Here is a 20,044-nt window from a genome sequence, read left to right as displayed (position 1 = left end):
GCTTTTCTCCCTGACTGTACTCGATTTTTTAATGTTTCTTATGTCATTGGATAGGAAATTTAGTAAGGATTCGAAAAATGTGCTTAAAACTGTCATTTTCCTACTCCAAGTGGGTTTTACAAGCAATTTTGTACTTGACTGTCCTTTCAAATTGTGTTTCTGACAGTTCAAACTTTGACAGCGCTTTTCTCCCTGACTGTACTCGATTTTTTAATGTTTCTTATGTCATTGGATAGGAAATTTAGTGAGGATTCCAAAAATGTGCTCAGAAACATGATTCGGTCACTCCAAGTGGGTTTTACAAGCGATTTTGATCCTGACTGTCCTTTCAAATTGTGTTTCTGACAGTTCAAACTTTGACACCGCTTTTCTCCCTGACTGTACTCGATTTTTTAATGTTTCTTATGTCACTGGATAGGAAATTATGTGAGGATTCCAAAAATGTGCTTAAAACTGTAATTTTCCCACTCCAAGTGGGTTTTACAAGCAATTTTGTACTTGACTGTCCTTTCAAGTTGTGTTTCTGACAGTTCAAACTTTGACACCGCTTTTCTCCCTGACTGTACTCGATTTTTTAATGTTTCTTATGTCACTGGATAGGAAATTTAGTAAGGATTCAAAAATGTGCTTAAAACTGTTATTTTCCCACTCCAAGTGGGTTTTACAAGCAATTTTGTACTTGACTGTCCTTTCAAATTGTGTTTCTGACAGTTCAAACTTTGACACCGCTTTTCTCCCTGACTGTACTCGATTTTTTAATGTTTCTTATGTCACTGGATAGGAAATTTAGTAAGGATTCCAAAAATGTGCGTAAAACTGTTATTTTCCCACTCCAAGTGGGTTTTACAAGCAATTTTGTATTTGACTGTCCTTTCAAATTGTGTTTCTGATAGTTCAAACTTTGACACCGCTTTTCTCCCTGACTGTACTCGATTTTTTAATGTTTCTTATGTCATTGGATAGGAAATTTAGTGAGGATTCCAAAAATGTGCTTAAAACTGTCATTTTCTTACTCCAAGTGGGTTTTACAAGCAATTTTGTACTTGACTGTCCTTTCAAATTGTGTTTCTGACAGTTCAAACTTTGACACCGCTTTTCTCCCTGACTGTATTCGATTTTTTAATGTTTCTTATGTCACTGGATAGGAAATTTAGTGAGGATTCCAAAAATGTGCTTAAAACTGTCATTTTCCTACTCCAAGTGGGTTTTACAAGCAATTTTGTACTTGACTGTCCTTTCAAATTGTGTTTCTGACAGTTCAAACTTTGACACCGCTTTTCTCCCTGACTGTACTCGATTTTTTAATGTTTCTTATGTCATTAGACAGGAAATTTAGTGAGGATTCCAAAAATGTGCTTAGAAACATGATTCGGTCACTCCAAGTGGGTTTTACAAGCGATTTTGTTCCTGACTGTCCATTCAAATTGTGTTTCTGACAGTTGAAACTTTGACACCGCTTTTATCCCTGACTGTACTCGATTTTTTAATGTTTCTTATGTCACTGGATAGGAAATTTAGTAAGGATTCCGAAAATGTGCTTAAAACTGTCATTTTCCTACTCCAAGTGGGTTTTACAAGCAATTTTGTACTTGACTGTCCTTTCCAATTGTGTTTCTGACAGTTCAAACTATGACAGCGCTTTTCTCCCTGACTGTATTCGATTTTTTAATGTTTCTTATGTCACTGGATAGGAAATTTAGTGAGGATTCCAAAAATGTGCTTAAAACTGTCATTTTCCTACTCCAAGTGGGTTTTACAAGCGATTTTGTTCCTGACTGTCCTTTCAAATTGTGTTTCTGACAGTTCAAACTTTGACACCGCTTTTCTCCCTGACTGTACTCGATTTTTTAATGTTTCTTATGTCATTGGATAGGAAATTTAGTGAGGATTCCAAAAATGTGCTTAAAACTGTCATTTTCCCACTCCAAGTGGGTTTTACAAGCAATTTTGTACTTGACTGTCCTTTCAAGTTGTGTTTCTGACAGTTCAAACTTTGACACCGTTTTCTGCCTGACTGTACTCGATTTTTTAATGTTTCTTATGTCACTGGATAGGAAATTTAGTAAGGATTCCAAAAATGTGCGTAAAACTGTTATTTTCCCACTCCAAGTGGGTTTTACAAGCAATTTTGTACTTGACTGTCCTTTCAAATTGTGTTTCTGACAGTTCAAACTTTGACACCGCTTTTCTCCCTGACTGTACTCGATTTTTTAATGTTTCTTATGTCATTAGACAGGAAATTTAGTGAGGATTCCAAAAATGTGCTTAGAAACATGATTCGGTCACTCCAAGTGGGTTTTACAACCGATTTTGTTCCTGACTGTCCTTTCAATGTGTGTTGTTCTTAAAACTGTCACTCTCTCACTCCAAGTGGATTTTACCTTGGTTAAGATCTTAGCAAACTGTATCTAAAAAGAAGTAATCTAAGAAAAGTCGAAAGAAAGAAATATGCTGATATTAAGAGAATAAATAAAAAAAATCTTTAATTTCAGTGGGTAGAATTTATTTGAAATACCTGTCAGAGAGGTTTAATATCTCATGTGTTATCTTCAGACTAAAACCACATAGAAACATAGCAATACAATTTAGTATTATACTTAAAACAATCCATATCTATCGACAGGTGATACCGTTAATTGTTGGTAATTATCACTTTATTATGTACAATAGGTGATACTACTTAAAGGCGTTGACTTATACAGAGTAGCATTGTTACGTTTTCCTGATTCATGTGCCCCCTACAGACATTATTTTTAATGAATCATCCTGTAAATAAACGGGGATTTATCAGCAAACTATGTGAGCGATTTATCAGACTAAAATAAATCAAAAGGCGTTTAATTGTATTTATTCGGTCGAAATCCCCAAAATTGTTTCTGGCGCCTGATTATCGCATTTTTCTAATCAGACTGATAAAATGTTGCAACCAAGCTGAAATTCTCGCAAAAATTATTGTTGATAACTTAGGTGTATGAGTAGAACGGAAGGAAGAAAGTCACATGTTACATACAGGTAATTAATTAATAAAGAAAGAAAAAATAATTTCTGATTTGCTCTTTGCCCTAGAAAGGAAAGATCGATATAGAGCCAGGCCGCGAGCAACAGAGAAACAGCTGACAACCCCGTGAGGGTGGCATTAAATCTGACAGTCCCGGATCAATAAACCATTTTAGAAATAGCCTAAAATCTGTCCGTATAATTTTATTAAAAAACTTACAATGATTTAATCCCAACCAGGATTGTTTTGACATTAATAATTTCCAGAAATGACGGTCTATTTTAAAAAAACACAGCCGGCGTTGCCTCTACCAAGGCCGACACTAAAAATAGCCCTCATTTTTATTAAAAAAACTCCACTTTTAGGCGTACCTTTTGGGTTTCCAACGACGTTTCAACACCCCCAACATATCGAGTGGAATCCACCTTTAGGACACTCGGAAACTGTCACCAAAGCACACTCGAAACCATTCAGAAAAATCACACACACAGTCTAAACACTTACGCCCCTAGAAAAATGTCGCTCAAATCGTTCAGAACGGCACCTGTCCTTACCCAAAATAATTGATCGCGACGTTTTTTTTTTTTTTTGAAACCCGCACCGCACCAACTCTAACCGAGATGCTGTGCGTCTGAAAATAAACAGTCTATACCTATACTCTACTCGCTACTTGCGACCGACTGTATACGGGCGATCACGTGGGACCGGAATCCAGCCTTGCGATTGGTCGAAACCAGCTGGCGGGTGAATTGCGACCGACTGAACGCCTCGAGTTGAAAAGCCGCTGATGTGCATCACAGGTGGAAAAAATGCTTGTTAAGACCCTAGAGATATAATCACAAGTGATTCTTCATCACTCAGTGGTTTTTTTTTTATTATGAGAATACCGAGGGAAAGTGAACAAAATTCAAGAATTTTTGTGCCAAAGCAAGAGCTGAAAAGAAGAAGAACACCGTCAACCAATCAGACGTCACCAAATTTGGAGATTATAATTTTTGTGAAGAGGAAAGAAGAAGAAGAAAGGGGGCAAATATTTACAGATTTTTTGTCAAAACTACCATTCTTATTAAAAGAAATGAAGAAGAGGAATTAAAAGAAGAAGACACCAATTTCGGGGATTATAATTTTTAAAAAAGTGAATCAAAAGAAGGATTAAAGAGAAGAAGAAATGGCTCCAAAATTAGTAAATATATTTTTCGCGCCAGAATGGTATTTTTAACAGAAGAAATCAAGACAAATTAAGAGAAAATAAGCAAAGGGGTCAACATAAAATTACGAAGAAAGGGCGCTAAAAGTAGTAAATATATTTTATGCGCCATCAATGGTGTGGTAAAACCCAATGTAAAACTAAAACTAGCCATAGGAAAACCACATAGTAACTATGACAGAGAAACATAGACAAATGCATGCACGAGACAAAGACAGAAAACCTAAAAAAAGTCTACAACTTGCCAGAGATTTTACTGCGATGTTGTCAAACGTCTCTCTAAATTCGTCGACTAGATTATATGCAAAATTAATTTTGTGACTAGAACATTCCTAATAATTTTCATTTATTTTAATAATGTATTTGCGATAAGTGTTTAGATCGGTTTAATTGTACAGGGTGTTGCATTTTCGATGGTTTTACGGGGTACAGAGAAAACGGTAATAGATAGAAAAAAAGTAGCATACGTGTTCTGATCTCTTTTTCTGAGCTGAGGTGACTGGCGAAGAGTGGGCTGCGCAAACTTCTTTTGTTTCAAAGATACGGGAGGCTTTTGAAAATTGGTTATTTTGGAACCTCCTCTGTATTTCATTTGCTATTAAAGTTATCAAAAAAGGAAAAACGGTTTCCGGTAGAAGTTTTGACGTAGAATCCAATGGCGTAATCAGTTTTATTCTATTCCGTTTAGTTTCTGACATATGACAGTTGAAGTTACATTTTTACGTCATTTAATTCTGTTGATTTTTACCTTTTCAACGGTGTATTACAACATATAGGTTTTTAGAGGTTAATCCTGTTATTTTAAAAAAAGACCTTTGCTAAGCTAAAAAAAAGGCCAATATCTAAAATACCAAACAAAATCGGAAATCATATAAACTAACACATCAGAAAATTAAATATTTTTAAGTTACAAACAGTTCTACCGTTACTTTAATAAGAAAAGTGGCCATTTCTATTTTCTACTATTTTTAAGGTAGAAGTTAAAAAAACTGTTTATAAACGACATGTAACATGTTGTTATGAACATAGCCAAATTTTGTTTCGATTGTGGGTATTTTTATACATATTATTTAGCACTTTTTTGTTAAGGAAACGCTTTTTTTCTAATTACCAAGATTAACGTTTACAAACTTATATGTTTTAATACACCGTTGAAAAAGTAAAAATCAACAGAATTAAATGAACTAAAAATATATAGGGTGTTCCATTTAAAAAAATATAACTTACTGTCATATGTCAGAAACTAAACGTAATAAGAAAAAACTGACTACGCCATTGGATTCTACGTCAAAACTTCTACCGGAAACCGTTTTTCTTTTTTTGATAACTTTAATAGCAAATGAAATACAGAGGAGGTTCTAAAATAACCAATTTTCAAAAGCCCCCCGTATCTTTAAAACAAAAGAACTTTGCGCAGCCCACTTTTCGCCAGTCATCTCAGTTCAGAAAAAAAGATCAGAACACGTATGCTACTTTTTTTCTATCTATTACCGTTTTCTCTGTACCCCGTAAAACCATCGAAAATGCAGCACACCCTGTACATTTGTTTAAAAAAGTGCCAATAACCAAATTATGTAATTACTCCAGTGAATAATTTCAAATATTAAAAAATTTTCTACGACAAGAAAAAAGTCGCCAAAATTAGTAAATATAATTTTCGTGCCAAAAAAGTTATTTTTATTAGAAGAAAGAAAGAATTATAAAGACAAAAAAGGAAGACCAAGAGAAAAATAAAACAAAAATGGGGAATATAACTTTTGTGTCAAAAATAGTATTTTTATCAGACGAAACGAAGAAGAAGAATTAAGAGAAAAAGAAAAGAAGCAAAGGGCTCAAAATAAAAGTAAGAAGAAAAGGCACTAAAATTAGTAAATAAAATTTTGTTTCTACGCCCCAAAAATGGTATTTATTATACAAGATAAAAAGAGGAAGAATAAGAGGATAAATATTTCGACACCATTTACGGCGTTCGTTTCACGTTTCTTTATTTTGAGCCTATATGTTCACCATGTGTTGAGTTTAAAAAAATCCAGAAACACTCCTTTTAATTGAAATTAAAACTAGCATTCAACAGAATATTTATTTGATTAATTTTTGATGACCTTACTGTTTGTACTGTAATATCTGAATTTACATTGAAAATGACAGACACAATCAATTGTTCTAGTTCCGAGTGTTTAGCTTGCGATATTTCACCTTTTGACATTGTGCATGCAAAACAACTCGATTAACATAATTTTTTTTTGACAATATGCCAAAAATTATTAATAACTAATGGTTGAATCTAATAGCCATCGGTGCAGTTCTTATTTTTGGGTAACGTAAGCCTTTCCGGGTCAATGTGGTTTTTGCTCAAAGTCTGATAAATGTAAGAGCGAAGTTCCACTCCGATTTCCTTCTGTTTAGCCCAGATCCACACCAAATCTAAAACTTTACCATTGTAAAGAATTCTAGCGTGTGTACCGTGTATTACCTGTATGAAATAAGTGAAAATTGGAACAGGAATACAAGATGGCGTAACTTGTATAGTCAGTACTGACCACCTGGTAATATCCAGCACCTGGAAGGTACCTGTTGACGATTCGAGGCAGTTTACTGCTAACTTTGTACAAGAACAAACTGGGGTCTTTCTTGCTTTGCACCGCCACCCCTTCACTTATAGAAAATATTCCTGAACTACAATTTACTCAATAATGTTTTAAATTAAAATTATCAAAAAACACTTACACTCTGCTTCTAGAGTTAACGTACACATCCAGCTGTCCTTGACGGTTCTGTTCCAAATCCACACTAACGCAACTGGATATCAATTCCATGAGATAGAAAGAACGTTCAATTTCGTACCAATGTCCTGTAAACTGTATTAACTACGTGTGGAATAGTGATAGTTAGGAAATTTGTATTACCAAACTAATGTTGAAATTGGGCATGTACCCAATACGAGGGCAGGCGCCAAGGCCATAACTGGACGCGGACCTTAAAACCGCATTAAAAATGACCACAAACAACCAACCGGACACCAAACCCACCATTTTACGAATAACAACTGACGTTATATCCGTATTTTTAACACACAAAACAATCAATAATGCATCAAATTAACATTAATGTATCATTTTTGACTCGTGAACTCTAAAAATCACTATACCGTGTTGAACTTTTTACTTGAAAATTCATCAGTACTAATGTTTTCTATTATCATTGTCACCTACATTTTTTCCTTTATGTGCAACTTTTTAACTTGTGTTAAACAATGTTACAACTCATTAAAATTGTATGATATAATAGAGCTATATATAGGTTACGTGAAATTTTAAATAATCGCGTGTGTGCACATTTTTGATTTCATTAAGTATGGTAATCCCTAGATTTGACAATTTTTGACAATTGTTATGTTCCTATTGTAACCAGAAAATTTTTCTGTGTGTCTGTGTTACGCGAAGGTACCAGTTACTAACTTTTAAATGACGTTACATCACTTTCAAAGTCAATCTCTTCAGGTAGAATTTTGTAAATGTGAAAATAACGAACAAAAACAAAATTGATTTTAAATAAACTATATTTTTAAATGTAACATAAAATAGAAAAAACGATTTATCCTAGCGCCTACTTAGAAAAAATTAATGAAATAATTGTTAAAATATAAAATTAACACCATCGATACGATTACAACAAAAGTAATCTTTACACAAAATGATGCTTCCTTCAGTCAGTTTTTAGTATAGAACCGAAAACTGACTAAAGGAATAATCTGTACGTTTAATCTTGCCCATTACGCAAGCTTTGGTAATTTACACTTAATTTTAAAACAGAGATGTACATTTGTCGTTAAAATCCTAAAATTTACGCATTAAAAAACACAAAATTAAAATTGTAAACGATACTTACACAATAGAGAACAAATGTCGTAAAAAAGACATGTTACACCGTAAAAATACTATTATACTTTCTTGTATGTATAAGACTGTAGCGTTTATTTTTTTAAGGCATCGTAAACATCACACGTGTGGTAAATAAGGCAAAGCACACCGATTTGTACTATGCTACAATTATTATAATTTAGTAGTTGCCGAATAACGAAGGAAAAACTAGCTACAATTATCACTTTGTTTGCTTAAAAACACAGTTTTTATGCTTTTATTCAAAATATACTCTCTCTTTTTCCAACGAATGAAAAAATTATTGGCAAGAAAACTTGTCTAGGTAAATAAAAAAAAAACAACGCCTCAACGAAAATACTAAAACACTAAAGCTTTGAAAGCGAACATAAAGCGCCTGCAAAGCTTTTGGCTGCCAAATTATAGGTACACTATTTTCGTATTAGATTTCGAACCTTATTAACACACCTATCCATAAAGTTTCTCTTCCTTTTAGACTCACTACAACTACCGTCGTCTGATTTTTTCGCGACCGGACTGTCCAAAATGTCTTCAGCACTACGAGCTTTCTGCAGATTGGTGTGCGAGTCAGTCTGTTCGAAATCCCGGGTTTGACTGTCGTCGTCGCCCGTTTCGGACGGATTGGGTGCATCTTCAGCGATTTTCGGTTCGGAATTGAGGAGGCCATCTAAGCTTCGAGATCTGTTTGGTAACCCATCGGACACTAGAGTGGACATGGGCGCGGTCGAACCCCTACGATACGGGTACTGAGGCGGTAAGCCCCTGTTCGATTTCGGGTTCATCAACCAGGTTCGGGACGGGCTTCCTGCCTTCATGTATCTGCAAACAGGAACTGAAAGGTTATAATTAGTTTATAATTAGGTTAATGATTTAAGCAGGCGTTAACTGTTATCAGAAATCAGAAATTTAGTCAGGGGATGCGTGTGTCTCTTTATAAAACTGATCGTAAAGTTTCGGCAAAAAAAACTTAAAAAGAAGCTCAAGTTTTTCAGTTTCGGAAAATGTCTGCAAGAGGGCGTACTATCAACTTTATCTTAAAAATGTACTTCAAAATTTGAAATACAATGCCACTTTGAAAACTCATTCGTTTTTGATATTTTCTTGGTGCAAGCAGTTGTTTTAAAGTAATCCTTTACCTACTCTTTAAACAAAGTAAATCTGTTACAAAATGTGTAAATAGCAATTTACAAATTAATATTTGATAAAGAAAACTTATAACAGAAGGCCACATTGTGTCCAAAGCAGTCCAGAACCTGCAATATGCTCTTTAAACTGTCCAAAAACCTTTTAAATGCACTTGAAGTAGCCAAAAAAGGTTCCAGAAGCTCCCAAAACATTATAGAAGCTTCCAACTGATTTCAAAACAGTCTAAAAGCTATTCTAGAGCAGTTTACAGCTTTCAATAATTTCTAGAAAAGTAGAAGATTTCCAGTCGGCTCTAAAGCAGCAGAACCTTCATTATGCTCTTTAAACTGTCCAAAAACCTTCCAAATGTTCCTGAAATAGTCTAAAAGAAATTTCAAAAGCTTCCAAAACAGTGTCTAAAGCTTTCAAATGCTCCTGAAGCAGCATAGAAGCTTCCAAATGTTCAACTAGTCTAGAAGCTTTCAAAAGATTTTTCAAAACTGTCTGAAAGCTTCCGTATGTTTCTAAAGCAGTTTAAAAGCTTCTAGAAGCTCCCAAAACATTATAGAAGCTTCCAAACCCTCTTCAACTAGTCTAGAAGCTTCCAACAGATTTCAAAACAGTCTAAAAGCGATTCTAGAGCAGTTTACAGCTTTCAATAATTTCTAGAAAAGTAGAAAATTTCCAGTCGGCTCTAAAGCAGCAGAACCTTCATTATGCTCTTTAAACTCCTGAAATAGTTTAAAAGAAATTTCAAAAGCTTCCAAATGCTTCACTAGTCTAGAAGCTTTCAAAAGATTTTTCAAAACTGTCTGAAAGCTTCCGTATGTTTCTAGAGCAGTTTAAAAGCTTCTAGAACTTTTCGAATCTGTACCATTGACCATTTAGTCAATAAAGCCAAGAGTCATTCTAATTTGGTCCTAATATACCTACATCTTTTCTTAATTGGAACAACGTAGAAATTATGAAAATATTAGGAAACTAAACAACTAAATCTTAAAACAAAGACACGCACACACATCCCCTGCCACCTCAAAAAAGCTTCTGGCACCCTCCAGAGCACCAAAACTCACCTTGGTAAGGGCGTTGGTACATTAACCGAGGCCGGGGGACCATCTAGTCAATCCCGAAGCCCCCCGTTGACGTCTTTGTCCGAGCTTTTGCCGCTACCCGAATCGTTGCTGTGCATCCTTTGATAGCTGGGGGGCTGTCTCACCATACTGGGATTGGACGGTGTCCCCGGGGTGATGTCTCCCCCTTTATTCAGTCCCACCCGCATCATACCCTCGTTGCTTCTATTGCATTCGCCGCGCATGAACCTGCAAAGGATGATCGATTTTTTAGTTATCAAAAATCTGAGTTTCTTAAAGTAACACTAAAATGGTTAGTCCAAGCGTTTTAGAGGTTGATCAGTTTAGATTCTCAAACTCTTCGACACTTGGAGTATTACGTCAGTAAAAATGTTTTTGGTAATTAGTCGGTTATAATATGTGATTAATTCATAGTATTGTGGTTAGATGGTTTTCTGTCAAGCCTGGAACCTCAACCAAACATGTAATCACAAGTGCACGTCACATAAGTGAGAGTTGAAAATTGCAAAAAATCTTACCTCAACCAGTTTTTGTGCGGCATGCAAGAATAGAATGTGTGAGAATTGCTTTGATGGACCTAACCAGCTGGTATTTACAAGTAAAACTTTCATAGTCTTTATCGAACTGAGACATTTGTTACAAATGAGTATTTTTTCTGTGACATTCCAGAAATAGAACTATATATGTACTCACTTTCTTTATTGAATATGTTATCGGTTTTGTTAATTAAATGAGTATAACCGTTTCATGCCAGTTTTGTTTTCGGATCAATATCTCCTTTTCAGATTTCGGCGAATTCTTCTACAAAAATCGAAACACATGCGTTACGTTATGGCAGTGTATTTAACTAAATTGTGTTTGACCAAAACCACCTTAAAAAATACAGGGTGACAATTTTACTCAAAAACTCAATATTTTTGATTAACCTCATGCCAAACACTATCACCGCCTTTCAGCTTAGTCATCAGTATACAAAAAAACGCATTAAAAAAAAATCCAGCACCAAATTGCTTATATATTTAGTTAAAAAAAAGTGTAGCACCAATTTCTACAATATACAGTGTGGTAAAGATATATCTCAACAGCAAAGCATCAAGATTCAGTGTTTGTTGGTACAGTTCCGTTAAGAAACCTGAAAATTAATTTTTAATAATGTTTCAAAATGAAGAAAAGTCGGTTATGTTAACATACCAAAGTGTCCCAAAAAAAACTACAGTCAGTCTGAATGTGCATGTTATGTATTTGTGTCTGAAAATCTTCTAAGGGGGTTCATGTAACTGACTTTGTGTAGGCTGACATTACACAGAAATATCTTTAGTTAGTTTAGTTACTTTTGGGACACTCTGTAGGTACATGAATATAGCGATTATAACTTTTGCACATTGACTTTAGTCTTGTAATTATTTTAAATAAGTGTTGCACTTAAATGATCAGTGATGTTTTAGTTATACCTTGGTTATACACTGAGTAAACACTTTTTTCACACAGTTAAGGGTTAAGTTAGACAGTATCGTACCTTTCCAGCTTGTCCACACAGGCGTCCTGATAGTCGTGAATCCAACGAACGGCATTGAAATGGCACACTTGACGCATATCTTCGGGTAGTTCGTCCGGTTCGGGGAATGTAAAATTATCAATGATAGGGATAATGTTGCAGCTCGCAGACAAAGCAGCTACTATCTCCTATAAAACGATTTTTAATTGTATACACAAAAATTACCAAAAAAAAACTTACCCTATGGACCCAGTCTTTTTTCTCAATATCATGTTTACATCTGTCCAGAGCACTAGGTGTCAGTACCAACAGGAAGTGTTTAGCTTTGTGGATGCTTTGTAGCAAGTTATTGTCGAATTTGCCGGCTTCCAGTCGCTCCACGTCGATAAATACACTGAATCCCCTCAGCTGAAGATGAACTTTGAGCAAACTGGCTAGTTGCGAGCCATTCGATCTGCGATAACTGACGAAAACATCCAAAGACTTGTCCGGACTTTCATCGTTTAGCTCGCTTCCAATTCGGTTCTCCAACTGTCTAATTCCCTCCATGATCCTAAATCGATGTATGGAGTTTTTGATGCCACATTCGCACAACAGCTGGTCTTCCGAAATATTCCTCAAGGCCTCCTTGGTTTCGACACCGGCGTTGAGCAAACTGTACGTATACGTGCAGAATTCCGGGCCGAGTGATTGCAAGAAGTTGTTTATGTTCGCCGTGTCTCTAGAAGTGTAGTCAGCCATCCGTTTCAGTTTTTGTAACTCCCTAGTAAATCTCTTCCTTTTGATTCCGTTCGTTAAGCCAATATCTTCCTTTAAGTTTTCTTCGGTTAGTTGTAGCAACAAGTCCCCATCTACCCGGCTTTCGACAAAACTGGGGGCAATCTCTGAGAATCCGATCTGTTTCACCCACTCTTCAACATCTTCGGCAGACCATAATGGCACTTGCTGACTCAGTTTATGAGGAACTTCTTCCCCGATCAGCCTTAAAGCTTGCGCCGCATATTTCGACGCTACAGCATTAGGACAACTAGCTACTTTCTTCAACGCTTCTATAGCTCCAATTTCTTGGAATATATTAGTGTTTCCCTGTTGTTTTTTAATTCCGGCTTCCATACAAAAGTGGAATGAAGCCAAATTTCTGGCTTCTTCTCGTTTTGAGCTTAAAACAGGAACCAAGTGTTTCAACCAAGTTTTACTTTGACCATGAGCGTGCGCTAAATTAGATTTTGCAAACTCTGAAGGGTTGTGTGTAGTTACGAAGGGTTCCACCAGGTCTAAAGTACCACTTTGAATCACTTCGGACTCGATCTCAGCGTTGGCCACCAGTACCGTTATAGCCAAGCAGGCGTAATATTTAATATTATCGTCATTATGGAAAGCCAAAGGGAACAACCACATAGGGACCTTCCTCTTGATCATTGCTTCCTGGTTCTCCGCACCACCGTATAAACTTAAATTAGCCAAGGCACCAGCACAGTGACGTAACGTTTCAACGTCGCTTTTCCTACACTCGAACAGTAGAGCATCTAGACCTCCTAACCTAACCACATCGCTGCAAGTTTCTTCACTATGTTTAAACAAATGTTCAAGGATACCAGTTCCCACTCTGGAATGTTCCACAGAATTCGTATGTTTAGTGCACACACAAGCCACTTTCACCACTTTATCTAAGCCATTTTCAACTACATGAGCGCGGTTCTCAGTAGTGAGGCACTGTTCCAACAGTTGTGCACTGTTAAATTGCAAATCCTCTTCGTTTTTAATGCAGTTGTTCATTAACAAGTCCAGACCTCCAAATTTTCTCAAAGCGTTGCACAAACTATAACCCAACTCGTGTCCAAAAGTGGGTACTGCCCAAGCTTTTCGTATGACATCATTGATTCTGCCGAGAATCTGAGGTGCTTTACCGTTCTGCTCTTGGTTCTGTATGAATTTAATCGACTTGTCTAGATAGTCTGTGTACTTGCTGATTGCTTTCTCCACGTCAATGTACTGGGAGGATGCGGACAGTTGCTCCAGGTCATCAAAGGAAATTGACAGTATCTCATCCTCGGTGCTAGCACCGTTTATAAAGCCGTGGAACTGCTAAACAAATTAAAATATAGTAACCAAACCTGTAACTTGGTCTTAATAAAATACTAACCTGAGCTAACATTTTAGCTTCAGACGAGGTAATTCCTTTTGATGAGCTGGAATAAACCTCTCTACTAGATGATCGGCTGTGTTCCTGGTTGAAGATTCCACTCGCTGTTACAGTCTGTCGTTGCTGTTGAGATTCTGAGGCTGATGATTGTTGCTTAAAGTTGTCAGTGGTCAGTACCATGTTGCTGTGCGCTACGTTTTTGGATTCTTGCTGGCTCAGTTCGCCAGATCTTAATTTTCTTGCTTCCTATTACAACAAAACAGATGATTTAGAATTAGTTGTATTTGATTTGTGTTTAGTTATAGTTTTGGGACTCAAATTTGATAAGTGAAAACACTTAAGCGACTCACTGAAAACTGAAAGCAGCCTCGATCACTACTTGATCTCGATCAAAAAAAAGTTTATAAGTGAATGTTTTATTGCACGGATTGTCATTGAGTTGGAATTTTGCCCGCTGGCACTTAAGCCAGAAACCACGACATGACTAAGATCCTATTTGTGTCACCAAAAAACTCTTTTCTCCCCATAAATATGCCAATATTAAACAGTGGTTAAAAGTTATTTACATTTTTAGCTGGCGTGGACAAGCGAACGTTAAGCCTGGACGGCGTGTTAATCTTGGAAATCAAAAGAGGCACCGGGTCCTCGTTGAAGTCCACACTCTTAAAAGCCCCTTTTTTGATTGGCCATGGCGCCGACATTTTCCCGATCAAAGACATGGACACTGTTCAAAAACTGTTCCGCACCGAAAACGTTCGCTAAATTATTAGCGTCGTGTCGTTATCTAAACTAAGACAGTTGAAATTGTTTCTAACGATTTTATTAGACGCACACTCGACACGACTCTGAAAATATTCACGTAAAAATACGCTTCTCTGAAAGTTCTGGCTATTTGCCAGGAATGATTTGAACGGTTCTAGTAAATGTTTGTTGGTTGTCAAGTTGTTGAACTATAAATGAAACGTTAAATTTGAGAGAGTAATGTATCTGTCTAATCATGGAAGTAAAGACAAAAATATTAGCTGTATAAGGGTGCAGTAGTTAGTATTGTCGCGCACTTACAATAATAATTAACCTCAATTCGGAACGCACTCTGTTTGTAAAGTATAGTGTGTATCGGGCAAGACGTCATTATTGAAAGATCGACATTTGACAGTGCATGTGTGTAAACCAGACTGGTAGAGAACCTAAAAAAAATAATGTGTCTTTTTGGTGGAAAAAAGTAGAGGTTGCAGAAAATAAAGAATTTAGTAATTTTCCTCGTTAAATTTAAATAGTGGAGTTTTATTTGCCTCAAACCGGTGGTTTGTGTTCGCGAAGTCCACATTTGGCGACCGTGACAGGACGGGGAAAATTGACTATTGTGTTGGAGACTTCAGGTCCAAAGTTTAGGGAGATTTCATTTGTGTAAAGTTACAGTCTGTGGAAAGATGGATCTCGAAATCAAGAAAAAAGGCCGTAAAGTTCTTCGGGCATCCTTTACAAGGTGCTGTACAGAGTTAGAGACTGTATTAGCAGAGCCAACTGAAGACCAGTTACAGAAGGCACAAGTGTTGCAGGAGTTATTAACTGGGAAGTTAGCAGAACTGCAGGTGAAAGACGCCGAGATATTTGAAGCTATGTTAGTGTGTGATGTTGAAGAAGAGGACTTAATTAAAGAGAAAGACATGTGTGATACATACTTAAAACGTGCAAAAACCCTTGAATTGTGCTATTTGAAGCTACGTAAAGTGGACAGTCCTCAAATTGATGACTTAAATGAAAGTGCTAGTTCCGTTGCTGCTATTACAGGTAAGAGGAAGTTTAAATTGCCTGTAATACAATTTAAAAAGTTTGATGGAAACATAAAAGATTGGCTTTCCTTTTGGGCACAATTTAAGAAAATCCATGAAGATATTGAGATGGACCCTGCTGACAAGATCGAATATCTTATTCAGTCTACTGTGCCAGGTAGTAGGGCTAGGCGAGTTGTTGAAAGTTTTCCTGCTATAGGAGTAAATTATGTACAAATTGTAGATAGTTTAAGAAGTAGGTTTGGTAGGGAAGACCTACAAATTGAAGTATATGTCAGGGAACTATTGAAGTTAATTTTAAACAACGCCCTAGCCAAGACAAAAATTGAGTTGTTTAACCTTTATGATAGTCTCGAAACTCAGTTAAGGTCACTTCAAACTTTAGGAATTACAGCTGATAAGTATGCTGCCATTCTTTACCCATTAATTGAATCTTGTCTTCCTGAGGAATTACTAAGAGTATGGCAACGTAGCACTGTGGGACATTTGAAAGAAAATGAGGAATATAAAGAAAATTCTAATAGTGTACCAAGTGGTTGTAACAACAGCTTAGAAAGTCGACTTAAAGCTTTGATGACATTTTTGCAAAGTGAAGTACAAAATGAGCAACGAATCAGTCTTGCTGCTGAAGGTTTTGGACTATGTAGTGTAGGAAATCGCTCGGATACTCCAGGTGGCCATGTAGAACGGAGGAAAAAAGGTGTCACTAGAATATGCATCAACTGCAGCTGACTTGCTTAATAATACTACAGTTGTTAAGTGTCTCTTTTGTGAAGGTGGTCATGAAAGTGTAAATTGTTTCAAGGCAACAAAATTACCTTTAGAGAAAAAGAAGCAAATTGTTAATGATAAAAGAGCATGTTTCTCTTGTTTAAGGAAAGGACATCAAGCTAGAAAGTGTAGAGGTCATGTAAAATGTTTGGTGTGTGAAAAGAGTCATGTCACTTTGATGTGTCCTGAGATAAAATCAAATAGGAATACACCAACTGCCAGTGAACAACCTATTGAAGCTCAACACTCAATTCACCAGGAAGATTTGGTAGCAACTAACTGTGTTAGCCTTGGTATTGCTTCTCGAGTTTTTATGCAAACTTTACGCGTTGAGATGGCTGCCCCTAATGGTTCCTGTAGTGTTCGTGCTCTAATAGACACAGGATCGCAACGTTCTTATGTTTTGCAGTCTACTGTTCAAAAATTAAAGTTAGTTGAATTATCTCGACATAAAATACTGCACTGTTTATTTGGAGGTCGTTTAGTGGAACAGACCCACAGTCGTTTTGAGGTAGAACTAGTATACAAGGGTCATAGATGCAAATTAGAAGTTTTGAGCCAACCTACCATATGCAATGAAGTGATTCCTGTACCTCCAGGACTCTGGATTGATGAGTTGCATAGCCTAGGCATAGAGCTTGCAGATACTGCGGAAAATTCTGCCATTGAGGTAATGATAGGGGCAGATGCGGCAGGTTACTTAATTACTGGAAGGAAACATCTACTTGACTGTGGACTGGTGGCTGTAGAAACACTACTTGGGTGGACTTTGATGGGCAAATTGCAAAATGAGTATTGGAAGGACCATCTGGCTACTTCAACCATAAATTTGTATCTTAATGATCAAGTTATTGCCAATTTGTGGGAGTTGGATATATTAGGCATAACTGAACCCAGCAGAGACAAAAGTAGAAGGGAATTGGAAATTTCAGCAGAGATTTTTTTCAATGAGACAGTAAAAGTGGACAGTGAAGGCCGCTATGAAGTAAGACTACCATGGCTGGAGGGGCATCCTGTACTTCCCAGTAATCTGTTAGTTGCTCAGAAACGTTTGACATCCACTTTGAGAAAGCTGAACACAATGGATTTGTATGAACTATATAACGGCGTATTACTGGAATGGGAAGAAGCTGGAATTATTGAGCGAGTACCCAAGGGAAATGTAACAACATATAGTCACTACTTGCCCCACAGACCAGTTGTACGAGAAAGTTCAGCGACTACCAAGATCCGGCCAGTTTTTGACGCTGGTGCAAGACAAGGTCAGTGCCCTTCTTTAAATCAATGTTTGGAAAAGGGCCCCAATTTGATAGAGATTATACCTGATGTTTTGATTGGGTTCAGAAAGTACCGAATTGGAGTAATATCTGATATTAAAAAGGCGTTTCTTCAAATAGCAGTAAATGAAGCAGATCGGGATTTTCTCAGGTTTTTGTGGATCAACAGCAAAGAAGAGGAGATTATCTACCGACATCGACGGGTGGTGTTTGGCGTTAACTGCAGCCCGTTTCTTCTTGCGGCGACAATAAGACACCATCTTGAGCTAACCAAGGAAAAAATAGCTTCTTCAGAATGGCCTTATCAAATGAATACTTTGGATAAACTTAATGGTTGTTTCTATGTGGATAATTGCGTTACAAGTTTGCCAGATGAAGCATCAGTGGAGTCATTTGTTAAGGAATCTTTTGAAATCATGCTCAAGGGTAAGTTTGAACTTACAGGGTGGGAGAAATCTTGTAGTAAAAGTCCTAGGATGAACAAGAATCAGTTAGACATTAATGTTTTGGGTCTTACTTGGAACTTGAATCGAGACACTCTGTCCTTGAGGAACAGCTTGAAGGAGGTAGACATACCCGAGGATCTGACGATAACTAGAAGACTCATATTATCCCACACTCAACGGATTTTTGACCCTATTGGTTTGGTGAGTCCCACAACATTGTGTCCAAAGCTATTATTACAGCAAACTTGGAAGCGAGGACTAAACTGGGATTCGGAAGTCAATGAAGAGATTGCCAATGAGTTTAGGGTATGGGTTAGTGAATTAAAATATTTGCACGAGTTAGAGATCCCACGATGGGTGAATTTAAGACCTGATTGCCAAGAAACTTACTCGTTACATGTCTTCTGTGACGCAAGTGCAAAGGCTTACGCTTGTGTAATTTTTTTAAGAGTTGAACAAACCAAAGAAGTATCAATCAGTTTGCTGGCGTCTAAAGCAAGAGTTGCACCTTTGAAGGCGATAACCATACCACGGCTAGAACTGCTAGGTGCTACAATTGCAGCAAGGTTGTATACCACTGTGCAGTCCAATTTTGATGTGAAGATGCGTAGCTATTTTTGGACGGATTCTACGACTGTTCTTTCATGGATACGAAGGAAAGAAGAATGGTCTACCTTTGTTCGAAACAGAGTTAATGAGATCCGTGAATTAACCTCAGTGTCATCCTGGAATCACGTGCCTGGTCGTCTAAATTCGGCGGACTTGCCTTCTCGAGGATGCTACGCAAGAAAATTATACGAATCAAAATGGTGGGAGGGACCAAGTTGGCTTTATGAGGACGAAAAGAATTGGCCTAAATCAGAACCGCCTTGTTCTGACGAGGAGATTTTCAAAGAAAGGAGAAAAACTGTGGTTGCCTTAGTTAACGCCCATATTGATTCAATAGATGAATGGCATCTTAACTATTTTTCAAAATATATAAAAACTATTCGAATGATTGCTTGGATTTTCAGATTTTGCCATAATGCACGTCATCCTACAAGCAAGCAAGAAGGAGGTATAACTGCCAAAGAACTAAACGACGCTGAAACGTTTGTTCTAAAGACATTGCAGCAATCCAACTTACCATTGGATGACCCAAGATTAAAACCTCTCAATATTTTTGTCGACGATTTAGGTCTTATTCGATTGAAGACGCCTATTATTAACAGGGACGACACGGAATGGTTTCGGTTGCCGATTATCCTACCTTCAAGACAGCCAGTAGTGGATAAGCTAATATTCGACTTACATGTGAGAGAGTGTCATGCCGGTGTTCAAATGTTAATGAGCGTTTTGAGAGAGAAATATTGGATTTTGAGTGGTCGAAAATACATACGTTCTGTTTTAGCAAAATGCGTGACATGTAAGAGGCATGGAGGTAAACCATTAAATACATTAGTGCCACCTTTGCCGCTCGACCGAGTAAGAGATGCTGTTGCCTTCGAGATTGTTGGTGTTGACTTTGCGGGCCCCCTTCATCTAAAAAATGGCGATAAAGTGTGGGTTTGTCTCTTTACCTGTGCTATTTTCCGAGCTGTTCACTTGGAGCTAGCCACCTCTTTGTCTACACCTTGTTTTCTACGCGCTTTGAGGCGTTTTATTGCGAGACGTGGTCGACCAAAAACTATTTACTCGGACAACGGGACAAACTTTGTTGGGGCGAATAACCTGATGCAAAGCCTGAATTGGGATGAAATCGTGGAGAAAACTGCTATTGATCGTATCATATGGCGGTTCAACCCCCCTGCTGCCCCATG

At 37.1% G+C, this 20,044-nt stretch overlaps 3 protein-coding genes and 1 long non-coding RNA gene across 23 annotated transcripts in view; 1 reads left to right on the top strand and 3 right to left on the bottom strand.

Moving 5' to 3' along the window:
* Positions 1-3,652, bottom strand: part of LOC145727558 (uncharacterized) — a 98,981-nt gene extending 95,329 nt beyond the window's left edge. For 5 of the 6 annotated variants that reach the window (XM_081977188.1, XM_081977190.1, XM_081977191.1 and 2 more), the window contains exon 1: positions 3,370-3,651. In XM_081977188.1, coding sequence (XP_081833314.1) covers positions 3,370-3,407 — 38 coding nt within the window. In that variant the 5' untranslated portion in view covers positions 3,408-3,651. Of the gene's footprint in view, positions 1-3,369 lie in introns of all 6 variants that reach the window. The other variant, XM_081977189.1, reaches the window with a different exon arrangement.
* Positions 3,653-6,173: 2,521 nt separating this feature from the next.
* Positions 6,174-7,268, bottom strand: LOC145727606 (apolipoprotein D-like). Of its 2 annotated transcripts, none has more exons than XM_081977289.1 (4): positions 7,112-7,268; positions 6,933-7,063; positions 6,679-6,881; positions 6,174-6,629 (listed from the first exon to the last, which is right to left on the bottom strand). In XM_081977289.1, the coding sequence occupies exons 1-4, from the start codon at positions 7,235-7,237 to the stop codon at positions 6,490-6,492; spliced, it is 600 nt and encodes a 199-aa protein (XP_081833415.1). In that variant the 5' UTR covers positions 7,238-7,268; the 3' UTR covers positions 6,174-6,489. The 2 variants fall into 2 exon arrangements, with proteins under 2 accessions (XP_081833415.1, XP_081833416.1); XM_081977290.1 differs by having other exon boundaries at positions 6,679-6,860.
* A 478-nt stretch (positions 7,269-7,746) lies between these two features.
* The window catches only part of Sarm (sterile alpha and armadillo motif), a 44,795-nt gene continuing 32,497 nt past the window's right edge, over positions 7,747-20,044 (bottom strand). For 9 of the 14 annotated variants that reach the window (XM_081977212.1, XM_081977215.1, XM_081977219.1 and 6 more), the window contains 5 exons: positions 13,959-14,204; positions 12,056-13,900; positions 11,837-12,003; positions 10,303-10,548; positions 7,747-8,923 (listed from right to left, as the gene is read on the bottom strand). In XM_081977212.1, coding sequence (XP_081833338.1) covers positions 10,350-10,548; positions 11,837-12,003; positions 12,056-13,900; positions 13,959-14,204 — 2,457 coding nt within the window. In that variant the 3' untranslated portion in view covers positions 7,747-8,923; positions 10,303-10,349. Of the gene's footprint in view, positions 8,937-10,302; positions 10,549-11,004; positions 11,122-11,310; positions 11,453-11,836; positions 12,004-12,055; positions 13,901-13,958; positions 14,205-20,044 lie in introns of those variants that run through there. The other 5 variants (XM_081977211.1, XM_081977218.1, XM_081977210.1 and 2 more) reach the window with 4 other exon arrangements.
* LOC145727620 (uncharacterized) lies at positions 9,304-9,832 on the top strand. The gene is made up of 2 exons (XR_014177905.1): positions 9,304-9,419; positions 9,771-9,832. It is a non-coding gene; the product is annotated as an uncharacterized LOC145727620 (long non-coding RNA).

The sequence above is a fragment of the Ips typographus genome, linkage group LG4, assembly GCF_016097725.1.
Source record: "Ips typographus isolate SLU linkage group LG4, UJ_Ityp_2.0, whole genome shotgun sequence".
NCBI classification, from domain to species: domain Eukaryota; kingdom Metazoa; phylum Arthropoda; class Insecta; order Coleoptera; family Curculionidae; genus Ips; species Ips typographus.
The sequence above is the reverse complement of the archived record's forward strand: the minus strand, read 5'-3'. Positions and strand labels throughout refer to the sequence as shown.

Bases quoted from the DNA above. Each gene is read 5' to 3' on its own strand.
- LOC145727606 (XM_081977289.1), bottom strand. From the start codon at position 7,237: ATGGTGGGTTTGGTGTCCGGTTGGTTGTTTGTGGTCATTTTTAATGCG. The intron at 6,882-6,932 runs GTAAGTGTTTTT...AGTAAATTGTAG, and splicing joins GTTAACTCTAGAAGCAGAGT to TTCAGGAATATTTTCTATAA. The intron at 6,630-6,678 runs GTAATACACGGT...GTAAAGTTTTAG, and splicing joins TTTTCACTTATTTCATACAG to ATTTGGTGTGGATCTGGGCT.